The sequence below is a fragment of the Lepus europaeus genome, chromosome X, assembly GCF_033115175.1.
Source record: "Lepus europaeus isolate LE1 chromosome X, mLepTim1.pri, whole genome shotgun sequence".
Lineage (NCBI taxonomy): Eukaryota > Metazoa > Chordata > Mammalia > Lagomorpha > Leporidae > Lepus > Lepus europaeus.
Genome location: NC_084850.1, coordinates 23,879,235 through 23,897,650, shown reverse-complemented (window position 1 = coordinate 23,897,650; position 18,416 = coordinate 23,879,235). Strand labels below are relative to the sequence as shown.

Genomic DNA, 18,416 nt, shown 5'->3' with positions numbered 1-18,416 from the left:
CACGTCATTTAAGGTTGCTGACCTTGGCAACAGGATTTTCCTTACAAAATGTACTCACAGATCTGAAAATGGTCAATCAGCTCTTCAGGAATGAAATGAAATGAAGCTAATTTTGTAGCACTACATTTAAGTTAAAGGTACAAAATATACTTTGAGAAATTTTAAATTGCCATCAATCTCCTCCTGGATAGAGAAATTTTTCACCTTACACTCCGTCAGCCTGACTTTATCAATCCTCAAAAAGCTAACTGGTCCTTGACAAATGTATTTTTTGACTGCGTGGATAATAAGCTACACTGTAAATCAGTAAAGGCCTCCTCTAGGATGTAGGAGGATTACGATGCTGCATTCAATATCTACAAAAGACACAAAAGAAGCCAATGATAGCAGCACTGCAATCCCTAACTCCTACAGCAATGCGTGAATGGCTATTCTTTAAGAGTATCTGTTTTCATAAGTGCGTTTTGGTGGCCTGAGCTTTAGACTGCCTTAACTCTAAACATACAAAGTCTACATTTCGTCTTAAAGCATAACAAACAAATCTTACCACTTGTGCATTGTTACTAATTTTACTCATTTCAAAGCACATTGCACCTCAAAAGCACAGAAATCTACAAATTCAAATGATGTGTAGTCAGATGAGACTCACCTTTAAAGAATCAAAACAGGCCACCACACGACCATTTTCCACATGGCAAACTCTTGGCGGATGGGCAAACTTGCAATCTGTATCAGCTCGAGAGCAAGTCCCTCTCTGAAATTCTCTACAGACTTCTAAGGTCAGCCACTTGGTATCACGAATCAGGGCAACATTGACAGCCGTCATATTGAAAAAAAAAATGAAAATCAAGTGCACCCTCTTTAGGACAACGTTACTGCAGATTATTAAAGGATTAAAGATGAATGCAAACTAACTATGAAGAGATAACAGGCTGCTTTGGTGAGATGCCTAATTGTGAGCACTTAGGTTTTCACTTAAGTCAAATCCGGTCTAGTCAAACAAAAAGCCAATTATAAAATACAAGTTGTATCAGAATAACTAAGAGTCAAATTAGAGACCAACTCCTAAGAAGGCAACTGTTAAGGTTAAGACACTGAATGTTTTATTTGGTTCCTTTGCTGAATTTACTTCAAATAATTGGCACACTTTCAAAAGAATTCTGTGCTCTCCAGTTGATGTTTTCAATTATTCTTACAGAAAGCATATGCTGCTGGCTGCCCTTCAATTTGCAGAATGATGTCAGTTTAGGGGGAGAGAACTTTTCCTCCCTATTTCTTAGCTTTAAAGAATAAGACTGGGGAGAGTGTCACAGCCCAAAAAGAGTTTTGTTGCAAAAATCAAGGGGAGGGAAAAATCACTAAGTAAATTGAGAATCATAGAAAAACAGAAATGGACAAGTTGCTGACAGTGAACTACAAGCACACCAGGTTCTGTGCGGAAGGCGGACAGGGAACCAGGAAAGGTATGGTAGGGAGAGGGGTTAATAAAGAGACAGCTCTAGAGTAGAATCCAAGCAGCAGAATTTTCAGAAAAGGCACTTTTCCAAACCTGCAAAAAATAAAAAATAAAATAAAATTAGCTAAAACAGTACAAGGCTTCTAGTTTAAACTCTACACTAGGGAATAAAGTAACCGTATGCCCTTTAAGCAGGAAACTAATCTAGACACTGACAGTGCAACATATTACAGCCAGCTATTGTCAAAGAAAGGGGCATTTCCCAGTGTAAAACTGCACAGTGGAAGGAAGTAGCCACTTATATCTACTGTTGCAGAATGAGACTGGGCAAGAGCCCATTTTGTAAATGATTTTTTAAAAGGATTGTTTCGTTTTGATTTGTTTGGGGCAGAAATTCATTTTGAGAGTCCACTGCACAAAAAGTGCCATGGCTTAACATGACATTCATAATCCACTTATGGGTCCTCAGTTTCTAGGGGCTACCAAACACCTGTTTTTAAAGATTTATTTATTTGAAAGGCAGAGAAACAGAGGGAGAAGAGAAAAACAGATCTGGGTCACCCATGTGGGTAGCAAGGGCCCAAATACTTTGGTCATCTTCCACTGCCCTCCCAGACCCATTAGCAGGCAACTGGACAGGCAGTAGAGCAGCCATGACTCAAGTGGCACTTCAAATTGGGATGTCCACATCTTAATCCACTGCACCACAAGGCCCACTCCCTCCCCCAAGATCTGTCTTTAAACTGACTTTACTATAGCGTAGTTGACATCTAGATGATTTGTTCCCAAAACCCAGAAAACAGGAATTGCTAAAAAAAAATGTAAGTTGTTCTAAGAGGTAACTTGTATGAGTATTTGGAATATAACTGTTGATAATCATATAATATGGTCACACACACACACAACCACGTAGAGGCTCACTATATACAAAGTAGAGCAGAGGATAAAAATGTAAAATGTGCTTCAGATAAAGGAAAAAATCCTTTGAAAATACAGTGGATTTTTCTCTGGGCATGCTGTCCTATGGCTCTATGAATGAAAATTGTAACAACTCAGAAAAAATATTTCCACGTATACAACAAACGTGTCAGAAAGCACTGTTAATACATTAAACACGTTAAAACAGTAAATATCACACATATTTAAGGTTTGTAGTTTAATCTGGTTTATCAACTAACAGTAATTTTTAAACAAATGAGCTGGGAATATACAGAACGATTAATTTACTGGCATCAGGCCATAACACATACTGAAATATAATACTGAATAATTGCAAAAACAGATTCTAAGTATCAAAAAATCAACTAATTTTTAACTTCACCAAAAAACCAGAATTAAAGTTCTTGAAAATATTTCATTTAGTTTTTGAACATGTTTTGTAACTTTGCAAAATCTGACATTTTCTGTACACAAGATTAGATTCAATATCCCTTGATTTTTTTTTTTCAGATATCATCAGTAAATAAAATATCTAGAAAATTCAAGCACAGGGGCCTGCATTGTGGCACAGCAGGTTAAGCCATTGCCTATAAGGCCAACATAGCATATCCTGGTTAAGTCACAGCTGCTCCACTTCCGATCCAGCTCCCTGTTGATGTGGCTGAGAAAGTAGGGGAAGATGGCCCCTGCCACACACGTGGGAGACCCGGATGGAGTTCCTGGCTCCTGACTTCCACCTGGCTTAGCCCTGACTGTTGTGGCCATGTGGAGAATCAATCAGCAGATGAAAGATCTCTTTCTGTCTCTCCCTCTCTCTGTAACTCCGACTTTCAAATCAATCAATCTTTTTTTTTTTTTTGAAAAAGACAAAGCTAATTTGTTCAAGAGCCAAACATGTTTTTTCTCTTGAGTAACTCATCATGGAAACCTTTCAGAAGTATATTATATGTAGCTTTGCCATCTTACAAACAAATATTGAATGTAGTTTAGCCTCCGGTTAAAGACTAGGTGTCATCAATGTCCTTGGAAGTACTTCAGTTCTCCTCCTTCCATGGCAGACAGTTGTCACTTTCACTGCCATTTTTCTTACTGCCACAATATCAACCATAGTGAATTTGCCAGTTTCCTTCTGGCAAGCCTACTAAGCAATCATGGATGTTGAATAAGTGTTACCCATTGAATGACAGACCTAAAGGACAGGGCAGGGATTTCCTCCAAAATTTCTATAGCTCCTCTTACTGCTGTAGCAGCCATACACAGAGAGAGGAAGAAAGGGAGAGACACACAGAGAGGGAGACAGAGAGAGAGCTTCCATTCACTGGTCCACTGTCCAAATGGCTGCAATGTCCGAGACTGAGCCAGGCCAAAGCCAGGAGCCTGGAATGCCGTCTCAGTCTGGTACCACAGGCTTTGGCTTAATACACTGCACTACAATATCAGCCCCTAAAGCTAGTTTAAAAAAAAACTAAAGAGATACAACAACTAAAAAAACTTTTGAAAAGCCTGATGAGTTATTGGATTGGCTACTCCAATAGACACAAATTCTCCTTTGACCCAAATTCTTCTCATTAGTATTACTAAGTTGAATTTCAAGGGAAAATGTTTCCACATTGTAACTGACTTAGTGTTTAAAAAGTACTCTGAAAGAGTATACTGTGAGTTTGTAAATTTATATTGAAAGATGTATGCAAAGTTAATTCTACAATTAAATTATGTTTTTAAAATATTTATTTTATTTATTTGAAATGCAGAGTTACACAGAGAGAGAGGAAGAGACAGAAAGAGAGAGATCTTCATCCACTGGTTCATGCCCCAAATGACCACAAAGGCCAGGGATGGGTGGGGCTGAAGCCAGGAGCCAAGAGCTTCTTGGGGGTCTCCCACATGGATGCAGGGGCCCAAGCACTTGGGCCATCTTCCACTGCTTTCCCAGGCACATTAGCAGGGAGCTGGATCATAAGTGGAGCATCCAGGTCTCAAACCAGCGCCCATATGGGATCGTGGTGCCACAACACCGGCCCCTAAATTATAAGTTCTGCATAGTATTTTCATATACATTTCTGATGAACTTTTGAAGGCACCGCATGTGCATGGATTTCAAAATATTTTTGCACCAGAATAAAATTATCTTTCAATTCCATTTCCATGAACTTTGTGAAGTGCTCTCACAGAGGTTGCCTAAAAACATTTGGAAGTAAAATAATGGAAAGAGGATATATATATTGCAGATTTGCTCAGAACATAAACAATGAGGCTCTGGAGTAAGATTTTTTTTTACAGAGGTCCATGAGGTATAGAAATAGATAATAAATAATAACTTTGCTTGTTGAACTTCTACAAATGAAAAATGCAAACAGGAATTGGCCTCTGGCCACACATTTATGGAAGATCATGGAATGGGGAAGAAAGAATTTTCTCATTCTTTTTTTCTTTTTGGCCTGTAACCTCTGATGGGAGCCTGGCCAGTTCCTGAAAGCAGTTCTAGCCAGCACATGTCTTCCTTCAGAATGGAACTACTCTGGGGGCTAGCTCAGAAGAAACTAAATGCAACAACTAAAGGGAGCTGGTATGACGATGTGGAGGATTTCTCCTGCACCACACTGCTCATCTGATGAATAAAAAAGACAGCAAGTGGCATGTGTTTTCCCTGGATTTTTAAGAACTTTGTTTGGGGGATAATACAAGTTTATCTTAATTATGTTACATTTGAAGAGTAGGAATACAGTTTTGTTTTTTATGATTTATGATCCTCCAAGGTAGAACACAAAAAGTTATCACTTCTTAGTGCATTTTTACCATATTTTGTTTGCAGTTTACAAGTGTTTGTACTTCATCGATCTCAAGAGCTCTCAAAATACTCAAATATTCTAAAGCCTGAATGATAATCTAAAAATTTCAATGAAGGAAATGAAGATCATAGAGGTTAATTTACTTATTTAAAGTGACAAAGCTTCAAGTGGCTGAGCCTTTACTCCAGGCAAAATATTTCAAATTTCATTCACAGACCCCAGCAGAGACATGCAATAGAAATCACTTCTTATCTCCCTTGGAAGTCTTAAACAAGGAAACGCAATTGCTTCTGTAGAGTAATTACAGTTCTTTCTCAAAATTACATTCCCGATTGATGTCTTATCACTTTCAGCACATCCCTGGGCTGTGGTGAGTCATTTATTCAGCATTTACTGTGTTCCTAGCACTGTTCTAGATCCTGAACCAAGCTGATAAGATCCCTGCTCCCGTGGAATCTCCTAAGCTCAGAAAAAACCAAAGGCACAGAGAAATGAAATGGTTAGCATTAATGAAGGCCTAGAAGTGGACACTAGGTAGTCTGACTTCAACACAAGTCTTTAATGCACCAGGAATGATGCATCAAATACTGTGATGTAAGAATACTTTTTAATACTCAATACGATTGCATAGAAGGAAGTAATTGAGAACACTTCAAAACAATTCACACTTAGTCTTGTTGATCTGTGGATTCTCTTCTAAAGGATGATACTATTCTCATCTTATAGATGTGGAAATGAATGTGGAGACCATTTAAATCATTTAATCTGCATAACTTCAGGTCTCTAGTAGGTAATCAAGACATGGTTAAGATCCAGGCAGTATGACTCCAGGGCCCACCCTCCCCACCATGCCATAAAACTTCTTTTATGTTACATACCACACTATTCCTTTTTCTAGCTTATTGGGTCCCTTAGCTTTTCTTTATTACACTGTAAAGTGTTTAACAGTCGAAATCATGTCTTAGCTTTGCTAGCTCCATGTTTTCACGGGAAGTTAAGAGTGTCACAGCATTCCCCAGGATTCTTTTTCTTTTTGAGTATAAATGGTAATTTAACATTAACCCTTTTGTTCTACTATGATGCTGTGAAGAAATTTTGTCAGTTGAACACCTTCTGGGTGAGCCTTGGCCACCTGGGCAGTTTTGAATCTACTGGACCTGTAAAGTTGAAGATGTTCTCACGATTCTAGCTTTCACATTGGGATGATATTCCTTGTCTGTAAACAATGGTTTACTCCTGCTCATATGATAGCAACAAGATCTTTTAAGAATATGGAATACCCAAATAACTCCTGTCTATATCTGAATAGTGGGTTCATCTTTGGAATGTTTTTGCCTAACAAGAGTGTGTTGGAATTGAACTGGGCGGGGTGGGAGGCGGCAGATTTCACTTTAAGTCAAAGGAAGAACCATTCCCTAAGTATTCTTCCTCAAAAACAGAAGAGTTCATTTTGATTTTTCGTGAATGCTTACCTATAAGAATCTTATATAAGCCATAATATGAAGAAAATACAAAGCCTTTTTTTCAGATTCAGATTTTATTCATCTAATTTTTTTCTGATGCTTTATTTCTTCATATTAATGTAATATTAATACAAAGAGGACAGATTCAACATAGTTCATAGATATCATTCTAAGAATATAATGATATACCTTTCATTCATTCATTCGTTCTTTCCTTCCTTTCTTCCTTCTTTGCTTTTACTTTTTGAGAAAAAGTACTTTTAAGTAACATTATTGTCAAGGGCTAAATGCTCCACTAAATAAAGAGCTCAACAAGTAAAAAGACCCTCGTTCAGTGATAATATAGGCAAGGGCTATAAATAGTAATCAAACTGATAAATGACCATTTCAGTCAAATACAGTGAACTTTAAAATAATCACAGAATCCAGTGTTGTGGCAGCAGGTTAAGTCACCACTTGAGATGCTGGCATTCCATATGGGTGCCAGTTCAAGTCCTGATTGCTCCACTTCCGATCCAACTCCCCGCTAATGGCTTGGGAAAGCACCAAGAGATGGCCCACGTTCTTGGGTCCCTACTACCTATGTGGGATACCTGAAAGGGATTCCTGGCTCCTGGCTCCTGGCTCCTGGCTCCTGGCTCCTGGCTCCTGGCTCCTGGCTCCTGTCACCAGACACTGCCTGGTCCAGACCTGGGCAGTGAACCAGAAGACAGAAGACCTCTCTCTGCATCTCTCTGCCTCTCCCTCTCTGTAACTCTGCCTTTCAAATAAACTTTAAAAATAAATAAAGAAAGAAATAGAATCACATATACACGAGGCCCACTATTAAGTGAACCCTTTGGAAAAAAAGTAAAATGTTTAAGGACTCATGTATTTTCTCATGGACGTTGTCTTGAAGATAAAACCAAAGTAACAAATAGTGTCCGCTAATCTAGAGTAAATAGTAAATTGTTCCAGAGCCATTTGCAAGACCACTGCTAGCAGCTGCTTATGCTCCACTTTTCCTACACTGTCCTTGTTTCTTCCTTTCGTTTGCCTTCCCGCCTCAAGCCACCACATAACACAGACGTCTGTACAGAAAATGCATGGTCCTAGATCACAAAGACACAGTTTGGCATCTAAAACAATCACTTAAGAGGCATTCCTTTAAACGCATTTATCAACCTCCTGAATAAACAATGAAAACACTGTTTTCTTTCTATTTTAAGTTTTCCTTACATCTGTATTGCCTCTGAATTTCTTGTGGCCATTTATTTTGGCTCTACAAATATATGACACACCTGCCACACACTGCTTGAACTGGCAGGCTGTCAAGATTTAAAAGCCTTCCAGTTTTTGAATTTGCTTCGGGTTCTGTTCACCTCACGTGTTTTGGTTGGTGGGTCACCACCACACATTCTTCAAGTGCTCAGCACTGCAGATGGAAACCATGAGTTTATAGGCTTCTGGAATCTTGAGTCTTCAATATGAAAAGAAGGCCCATAAAAATAAGGATATTTTGTCTATGTACAGAACTTTTTCATTAAGCTTTTTCTTTGTAAAGTGTCTTTGCATTTTTTCCCAGAATACCCCTGGGATAGCAAATTTCATATACCTTTTCAAAAAAGCAGGTAAGTCAAGTTATTCTACTTCATAAAACAAACAACCCATTTCAGTTCACACATATGGTCACAGGAGAAAATATACTTGCTACAACATCTCTTTTGAACACAGAATTAACAATGCATATTACTGTTTTTGTTTGTCAAAGGAGTTAACTTATTTTTAAGATGTATCTATTTTTAAATAACATGTGAAATTAGGAGAACTTATTTATAAATGCCATTTAAATATTTTAAATTAATCCAATGTAATATAAAAGCAACTTAAAACTCACATTCTAAATATAGCTATTATTAACTAATGCTGGTTAAATACTTCCTTGTATGCATGGGATAGAAATCCTAGGGCCGTGAAAAGATCATTTTTCACCAAAAACTGGATTTATGCTTTAGTATGAGGGGGAACTTGATGTATTTGGCCATTCTAGTCCTGTAATGCTCAAGCATTTGAGATTAGGAGAGAAGGGAAAAAAGAGAGAAAAAGAAAGGAAGAAAGGGAGGGAGGGAGGAAGGGAGGAAGGGAGGGAGGAAGGAAAAAAGAAAATGAGTCACAAGACTGATTATATTTAATGTATGTTGGGTGATTTTGCTGACAATTCATTATTTATCAGGCATTTAATATGACCCAGTCTCTGATCTAGGTGCTGGGAAACAAAGGTGAACAAGACAGAATTCTGGTCCTTTCAGTACTTCATTCTAGGGGGTGGCAGCTGGTGGGGATGGAAGGGGAGCAGAAAATAAATAAACATATCCATCGTTCATTTTATCCACTCAACAAATATTTATTAAAAAGGCAATCGAGGCCTTTAAAAGAATTCATGCAGGAAAATATCAATCAAAAAGTATTGATCAAATGCCAACTATTTGCACAGACATGTGTCAGGTGCCTCTGGAGAATCAGAACTTGAAGGCACTGACTCTGCACTCAAGAAGGGGAGGTAAGAACAGCATATAGAAAATAAAAGCAAGCAATGCAGATAATCCAGAGCAAAATCCAGTACCATTAACAACAAATGGGATGAGAGTTCTGGGAAGAGAATGTCACCAAGGTCTGGCGTAGTCAATGGGGTTTTCAAGAAGAAGGTGGAGCTGGGTCTTGGAGGCTGAGAAGGAGGGAGGTGGGGGCAAAGGGGCAGAGAGTATTCCTAATAAAGAGGAACAGCAGGGATGAAGGTGAGAATATCAGCTTGGGCACTGGACATGTGCAGGTTATGTGAGCACACACAGGCTGGCTAGGATGTCAAGTTCACAGGGAGGAAGAGAAATAACATGGGGATTGTTCCTGAAGCACCTAGAAAGTGAGCTCAGAAAAGTGTATATTTGTTATAGAAATAGATGCTTCTTCCAAAGACTTTAAGCCAACTGGAAATGTAGTGGCCACAGTTGTTGAAGATTAACAATGATTATCCCCTGGAAAATTGCTTTACTTAAGGAGCCTGCAACACAATCGGAGGAAAGTCCATGGATCCAATATACTTTGGAAGAACAAAAGACAAAGGGGAAATGGATAAAGGTTTGTGTTTCTCTCCACTTCACAAGCTCCATAAAGCCATGCCAGGCAATGATTCAAGTCTGGACAGTGTGAAAAGTAAGCTGAAAAGTGTGCATTTTGCTGACTACCCATTTATCAATGACCCCAACCATGAGGGACATATAACTGTATTCCTATTTTCTGGATTGATGAAAATATTTTTCAATTTTAATTTCTATAATAGAAACTTTCAAAAAGTTGACCTTTACACTGGGATTTTTTTAAATTTATTTTTATTTTTTTAAAACTTTTATTTAATGAATATAAATTTCCAAAGTACAACTTATGGATTACAATGGCTTCTCCCCACCCCATAACTTCCCTCCCAACTGCAACCCTCCCATTTCCCACTCCTTCTCCCCTTCCATTCACATCAAGATTCATTTTCAATTCTCTTTATATACAGAAGATCAGTTTAGTATATATTAGGTAACAATTTCAACAGTTTGCCCCCATATAGCAACACAAAGTGAAAAAAAAATACTGTTGGAGTACTAGTTATAGCATTAAATCACAATGTACAGCACATTAAGGACAGAGATCCTACATGATATTTTTAAAAAATTGATTAATTTTGTATGCAATGTCCAATTTAAAACCAAGGTTTTTTTTTCATTTTCAATTATCTTTATATACAGAAGATCGATTCAGTATATACTAAGTAAAGATTTCATCAGTTTGCACCCACACAGAAACACAAAGTGTAAAAATACTGTTTCAGTACGAGTTATAGCATTACTTCACATTGGACAACACATTAAGGACAGAGATTCTACATGGGGAGCAAGTGCACAGTGACTCCTGTTGCTGACTTAACAATTTGACACTCTTGTTTATGGCATCAGTAATCTCCCTAGGCTCTAGTCATGAGTTGCCAAGGCTATGGAAGCCTTTAGGGTTCGCCGACTTTGATCTTATTCCGACAGGGTCATAGTCAAAGTGGAAGTTCTCTCTTCCCTTCAGACAAAGGTACCTCCTTCTTTGATGGCCCCGTTCTTTCCACTGGGATCTCACTCGCAGTTAAGTTAGATTTTTCTAGAGAATATGTTCATTCCAGAAGCTGAATTCCGACAGTAACTTTTAGGCTGTAATCACATCCTATAAATTTCTGTTATAGGATTTTAACCACCAACTCAATGTTCATTCATGCTACTCCCAAGTGCCTACTGAACTGAATTGGATTAAATCTTCCAGGCCAATGTATACTCTGATAAGATTTGGTTGAACATTTACTGTGCACCTCCACCCCACTCCAACACACACACACACACACACACTGCAAGATAATAATCAAAAGTGATCACTGAATGTTCGTTTCCCCTCTAAATACATATCAACAGCTTAAGTGACCGCAGTCAAGCATATGAGTCACATAACAGAGACGTGAACTAAGGTAGCATCTATGTCATTTAGTGGTGTACAGGGATTCATCACTGTTCCTAGTAGGCAAACTGGGAGGGGTTCCTTACCTGAGCTTGTCTCTGATATTTATAACTGATCAATTCAGGTCTTCAATCTCAATACTCAACAGCACTCATTTTTAGGAACACTTACAAAACCCACGAAAGAACAGAGAAAAAATTTCTGTGGTCAGAAGTGTGGAGTCTCAAATGTGCTCTGATTTCAAAGACCAACACCAAATGTTTTAGTAGACTTGAACAGTTTATGTTGAAAGAAAAATTTATAGGAAAGTGTATACAGGAGCTCTAACCCTTTGTTTCTCAAGTTACTGCTGCTTGAGACACTATTTCAATTCCTATCACGCACATGACTGAAATATTATATCTATAATCCAATTGCCTAGAGTCCAGTGGAAAGCTGACAGATTTCGTCAAGAGTTAAGAGAGTAATGTTGGGAGCGTACACAGGACATATTCTTTGGTTTGCTAATAATTGCCTGCCATTTCCCAATCTCCATGCAAGCTGGAGCATACACTTCCTTGGAGGCTTCTGAGATAAGAATTCCACTTTTCTCTTGACATCTCAGAATGAGTTATGCTGGACTGGAAATTACAGGTAATTCATTTAAAAAATTGGAAGAACTTTAAAATAAACTAGTTTTAAAACATATTCTAGGGGCTGGCGCTGTGGCGTAGTGGGTGAGGCTGCCGCCTGCAGTGCTGGCATCCCATATGGGTGTCGGTTCAAGCCCCAGCTGCTCCACCTCTGATCCAGCTCTCCGCTGTGGCCTGGGAAAGCAGTAGAAGATGGCCCAAGTCCTTGGGTCCCTGCACCCACGTGGGAGACCTGGAGGAAGCTCCTGCCTCCTGGTTTTGGATTGGCACAGCTCCGGCTGTTGCAGTCATCTGGGAGTAGATCTTCCATCACTAGTGGATGGAAGACCTTCTTTCTCTCTCTCTCTCTCTCTCTCTCTCTGTCTCTCTCTCTGTCTCTGTCTCTGTTTCTCTCTGCCTCTGCCTCTAACAACTATGCCTTTCAAATAAATAAATAAATCTTTAAAAAATCTAATTGAATTTAGGACAGTCAATGGCATTATTAATAATAAAGAAGTGTGTGTGTAAGAATAATAGAGTGATTATAAAGTCATCTTTTGGCCTAGGTAGAATAGTTCTCTTCTATCTCCCAAGGTCAGTCTCAACAAGTCTCAATGGAAAGATTTCAAACACCCCAAAGTAGAAGGGAACTAGAAATAAGATTGGCTTAATTATACCATAAGATTGGAATTCAACAGCTCAACCCTGTAATTTCATACTCACTTTCAATAGGAACAGTTCTATAAAATTATCCATTTCAACTCTGCTTTGCCTCAGTATATGGGGGAATATCTTCTACGCTTACTTTTGCAAGGCACATAATTTAAATCCAGATTCCAGGTTTTAAAAAGCAAGGGTAGATAATCAAGTACACACTAAATATAAAAACACGTCAAAGTGCTCTAAATGAACTCACACAAAGTTCTCAAAGCCAGTGAGGGACCCAATAACTTACTGATGATTCTCACCTAGAACAGAGGCTCAGAATGGCTCATCTACTAGAGCTAAAATGCTTGACATTTTTAGTGTACACATGAAGAGCTCATGATCTAATTTAATTAGGTCTGCTATTGTGGCACTTATGGTCAGAATGGGCCGTCATATTCCCATAAGTTTAAACTAATTGTCCTCTTTCATTGAGTTTCTTTCACTGACAAGCCATATTCAAGTCAGAACTTAATTCCTGGCTATGTAGGCTTTTCTGTAGCACTGTATACAGGTAGGGCACTCTCTGTAACTATTAATTGCTGAAGAAAGGCAATCATTTGCTTCTGAGCTTTTAAGAGTTTTTTTTTAAAGATTTATTTTCTTTATTTGAAAGACAGAGTTACAGAGAGAGGTAGAGACAGAGAGAGAGCTCCTCCATCAGATGATTCACCCCCCAGATGGTCACAATGGCCAGAGTTGTGCTGATCCAAAGCCAGGAGCTTCTTTCGGGTCTCCCACATCGGTGCAGGGGCCCAAGGACTTGGGCCATCTTCTACTGCTATCCCAGGCCACAGCAGAGAGCTGGATCAGAAGATGAGCAGCCAGGACTTGAAACAGCTCCCATATGGGATGCCAGAGCTTCAGGGCAGGGTGTTAACCTGCTGCCCAACCGGGACTAGAACCCAGCGCCCATATGAGATGCCGGAGCCTCGGGCGGAGGATTAACCAAGTGAACCACGGCGCTGGCCCGATCCCTAACTTAAAATTTTTTAAAAATCCCTATCTCAACAAAATTTCAATTCTACACTTGTCACCAAAGAGCTGTATTGAATTTTTCAATATTTAAAGTTCTCAGAAATCATAATAATCATAAGAAATACATGGGCAACTATTTAAAAACCTCTAAATTCTCAGCTTCTTGCAATTATAATATGAAAGCTTACTATGCCCTATCTATGAAAGCCAGAGGATCTTGAATGGCTTATAATTTGGAGTATTTCTTCTCACTCATGTCTAACAAATAAGTGAGAAAATGCTTGGCACATTGGGTTTAAAAATCCCCCCTTGGGGCCGGCATTGTGGTGTAGTGTGTAAAGCCACTACCTGAGACAACCGCATCCCATATGGGTGCTGGCTGGAGTCCTGGAGGCTCCATGTGCAATTCAGCTCGCTGCTAATGAGCCTGGGAAAGCAACAGAATATGGCCTTAGGCCCATTCACCCACAAGGGAGACCTGGAAGAAACTCCTGGCTCCTGGCTTCGGTCTGGCCTAGCCCTAGCCTTTATACTGCCATTGGGTAATGAACCAGCAGATGGAAGAAGATCTCTCTCTCTCTCTCTCTCTCTCTCTCTCTCTCTAACTCTGCCTTTCAAATAAATAAAAATAAATATTTTTTTAAAAAATCACCTCTTCAAGAGAACATGTGGTCCAGAAATCTGGCATCCAACGGGCAGAAAGGGAGTATAAAAGCCTTTGGACATAGTAAATTCCTCCCCCAACAATAACATTTTTCTATCAAAAATTTTAAAAAACGACTAATTCAAAGTGAAAACTTTTAACCAAGATTTAGAAATAGATAATACTACACCAAGATTGTCAGTGCCTCCAAAAACTCAACTTTCTCTGTTGCTATCTTATAAGTCTACTATACAAAATCTGGAGTATGAAAGTCATAAAGAGAAGGCAAGATACAAAAAAATTTCACCACAAGAGGGTTTCAGGAAAGATCTGAGTAACAGAGCAGTGATTTGAAAATAAAACTCAAGGGAAATGCTGTGGTCAAATCAACAAGGAAGTCTGTACAGCAAGGTAAGTACCAGCGTATTTGGATATAAAGAATATATATACATATATATAGTCATATAAAGAATCATCCCAACAAGTCAACTCAGTTTAAATGGTCTGGCAAAAAGGAAGGTGGAGGCTGAGGAGGAAAAAGGGCTTAAATAGTAACTTAAAGAGAGCCCTTATAATTGTGCTGAAGTGAAGAGAATGTCCATCAAAACTGATGAAATCCTATACTTTAGTTACCATGTCGTGTTCATCAATTTGAAATCATGTGCATACCCATTAGAGGAGTGCTGAGGAAATTAAAGTGAACATTATATCATTTATATCATCAAGTACTGAATGCTTTAAATGATTACATTTGACAGCCATGTAATTCAATATATACATGAAGGGGACCAAACGACTTGATCCTATTTAAAAGAACAGTATAATCCTACCTAAGATCATAAAGGTTCTCAACAAATCCAAACTTCTTCAATTCAAACTGACATAAAACTGAGCTTAAATTCCCAGGGTCCTAATATGGATAAAAGTACCAATTAACATGTGCTACTGAATACTTGTTCCACTGAAAACACTCAAGCCTCGGGCAACAAATCAACTTTCACATTAGTAACCACTGAAAAAGACCAACTCAGGTTATCAATTTATCAAGAGTCAAATAAGACACATGGAGAAAGGGACATGGATTTTGAGCATTCTAGCTCATTATCTTCAGGCAGGAAAAGGAAGGCCTCTAAACCATGCAGACTAGATGGCATCCATCCAGTTACTGAATGTAGATCAATAGTAGCTAGCCATAATTAATATTTCATTAATTTATTCACTACACAAACATCTATTAAGAACTAACTCAGGGCTGCAAAGCTAGATGTAGAGGGTACAAATACAGATAAGGCACAGCCCCCCATGTTTACATCTTATAATCCAGATTTCAACCAAATTTCCAGAAGACAATCTTATTGGATAAATGACACGATTTTAGAGACCCAGATACATATATGTTTTGTCTTTTAAAAAAAAAATCCCATGTCTAGGTCCACAAAGCTATCACAAATGGGCCAATAGTACCATGAGAAACCCATCCATTCCTTGACCATGTTTCTCAGGCATCTGACCATTATCTCTTGTGTTGCAATTCTTTCTGTCCAAAAAACTTCCATGTGACTTTTCTATGCTTTAACTCCACTCCTTTCTCAAGGAAGGCATCTGAAGCTTTCACTGTTGAGATGTTTCCATCTGATACCTGCTCTTCCTCGCCCTCAATCACTCCTGCATGTGCTGCAATGTGCCTTCCACCTCCATCATTGTGTTCAAACTGCCCTGGATTCAATGAGTGCATTCAGCCATAATACTAACTTGAATTGACTACTTTGGGAACTCTAGGTGTATTTTCTACTACCTCTTCCAGCATAATGCTTTGTACAACTAGGGTTGAATATTATATAAATAGTAAGAGTAGGAGCAAGCTTTCAGTAGTTACTCATTAAATAAAACTTAAACTTGTCAGTTGTGTGTAAAGAGTGAATATTGGGGTCAGCATTGTGGCCTAATGGGTTAAGCCATTGCCTGAAATCCCATATAGGAACTGGTTCAAGTCCCCCCTCCTCCACCTCCAATTCAGCTCTCTGTTATGGCCTGAGAAAAGCAGTGGAAGATGGCCCAAGTGCTCTGGCCCCTGCACCCACATGGGGGACCTGGATGAAGCTCCTGGCTCCCAGCTCTCGCCTGGCCCAGCCTTGGCCACTGAAGCCACTTGGGGAGAGACCCAGAGGATGGAAGATCTCTCTCTCCCTCTTTCTCTGTTAAGTGTGACTTTCAAATAAATAAATCATTTATTAAAAAAGAGTCTGAATATTTACATATGATGGGGCTTCAAAAATTCATGAAAAATGCACATTATGAAAAAAGTGCACAATTTTAAATTTGTTCACAAAATTATTTTTTGAGTACATTTTTCCATGAACTTTTGAAGCACCCTCATAATCTACTATTTTTCCTTAATTTGTTTTCAAAATACATATTAAACACTATGTATAAGACATTAGACATGGTAGCTGTTCTCATGTACCTTAGTAGTCTCCCAGACTATAATTCCCATAGCACACTTCACAAATTTGCATCCTGAAAGACTAATACAACATGAAGTGGTTTTTTTTAATGTGTTTTAATGTCTTAGAGAAATATGGAATGTGCTTCCTATGCCAAGAAATAAATTGTGAGTCTAGTGGAAAAAAAAAGAGGGGGGGTGCAGAGGAAATCCTACTGATTCTTCTGGAGCAAGCTTCTGATGTTCACCAAGCAAAAGTAATCAATACGTGCTCAAAACACTGTCCAAACAGGCTTTTCCACCACAAGCCCATTCAATCAGAGTTTTGCATCTTTCTGTGAATTCCTTCAGAGACGGGTGTAGTCTAATGCCTGGCAGTTAACAGGCTCGGTTTCCTTTCATTTTTTTTTTTTTTTTTCATTTTAGAAATGAGGAAACTAAGGCTCAAAAAAGTGAAGAAAGTCTGCTTTTTTGTAGCATTATGTCACTCAAGATAGTTAATCTCAGTATCTGTTTCCCAGCAAGAATAAAACATATGAGGCACTCAACAAACCCCAAATCCCACCAAATGATATCAAACTGGTATCAGATGTAGTGTGAGACCTAAAACTGTTAGGAATTCAAAGAAAACATTTTTTAAAAATGCACAAACGTTGGTATTTGCTTGGTGTTTCAGGCTTGACTTTAGCCAAATGAGCACGTCAATAAATTCAGTGCGGGAGAGTGCAAAGGACCTGGATGGAAAAAAGTAAACAGCTGCCCTAGCGACAGAATACAGAGCTGATGTAACAGCATCCTTAGAGACTGGAGTAAAACTTATCCAGATATCAGTAATGTCGGTTAATTAAATAGGCAAAAGGTTTACAGAATCAAAATAAAGGTATAGTGCTTCAAGGTGGTAAAAACAGATGAAAGCTGTGCCTTCCCCAATCTTTGGGCGGTATCTTTTCCAGAATTTTTTTTTTAAAGATTAATATTCAATATAGAAATAAAGCTTTTCAAAAAAGTGGAAACTTCGCCTGGGTACTCACTCATAAAAAGAAGAGAGAAAAAAGTCAATGTCATCACTCTTTTTTAAAACCTGCAAAAGAGATCCTAGCCTCACAGATTAGGTAACAATGGGACTCTGGAGTCAGGAGAAGTTCTTCCTAATTCCACCTCTCACAAACTAATTGAAAGACCTTGGAAAAAATACTTCAACAATCCGTACTTCAGTTTTGTCATCAATAAAATGATGTCAATAATAGTATCTATGGCAGAGGGCTGTTTTGTAGATTGACATGGCTCAATATTTATAAAGCACTTACAACAATGTTTTGCACAAAATAAACACTAATTGAGCGCCTCTGAAATAAATCACCTGAACTCTTTTTGTTCAATATGGAATTCGGAATCTGACAAACGTCATCCCTTTATTTTTCAGTGACTAAAAAAATTAAAATAATTTGCTATTTATTTACTCTGAAGCCATCAAATTCCTTGTATAAATAACTTACAAAGTAAGAAACTCCGGAGATGAATAAAAAGAAAGGCAAGCAGTTTACTTGTTTTCTGTTTTTTTCCAGAAGGATTTATAGGTGAAAACTATCGAAAAGACCCATTGTAGGTCAACACAGCTAGCACTCTTCCATGGTATGTTGAACTCCACTAGGTGGTATACTCCTCTTCACTGGATTTCTATTACATTGTTCAGAAAGTTAGACTAGAAACCTCAAAATAACCACACGAGGCTAAGATGTCATGAGTCAGTAACAGAGAGGAAGTGCATTGCTAAGTTGTGTGCCTTGTGGGTAGCCCTGCATTTGGTCTTTGGGTGACATAAAATACATTCAAGGTAGTCTCTTCCCTCAGTGAGTTTATAATCTCATCAGGGA

At 38.5% G+C, this 18,416-nt stretch overlaps 1 protein-coding gene across 5 annotated transcripts in view; it reads right to left on the bottom strand.

Annotated features, from left to right (window-relative positions):
* MBNL3 (muscleblind like splicing regulator 3) overlaps positions 1 to 18,416 on the bottom strand; it is a 119,963-nt gene that overhangs the window by 68,450 nt on the left and 33,097 nt on the right. For 4 of the 5 annotated variants that reach the window (XM_062183413.1, XM_062183415.1, XM_062183412.1 and 1 more), the window contains exon 3: positions 650 to 1,549. The exons of the other annotated variant lie outside the window; for it this stretch is intronic. In XM_062183413.1, the coding sequence (XP_062039397.1) occupies positions 650 to 826 (177 nt within the window). In that variant the 5' untranslated portion in view covers positions 827 to 1,549. The remainder of the gene's footprint in view (positions 1 to 649; positions 1,550 to 18,416) is intronic. 5 annotated transcript variants of the gene reach the window in all.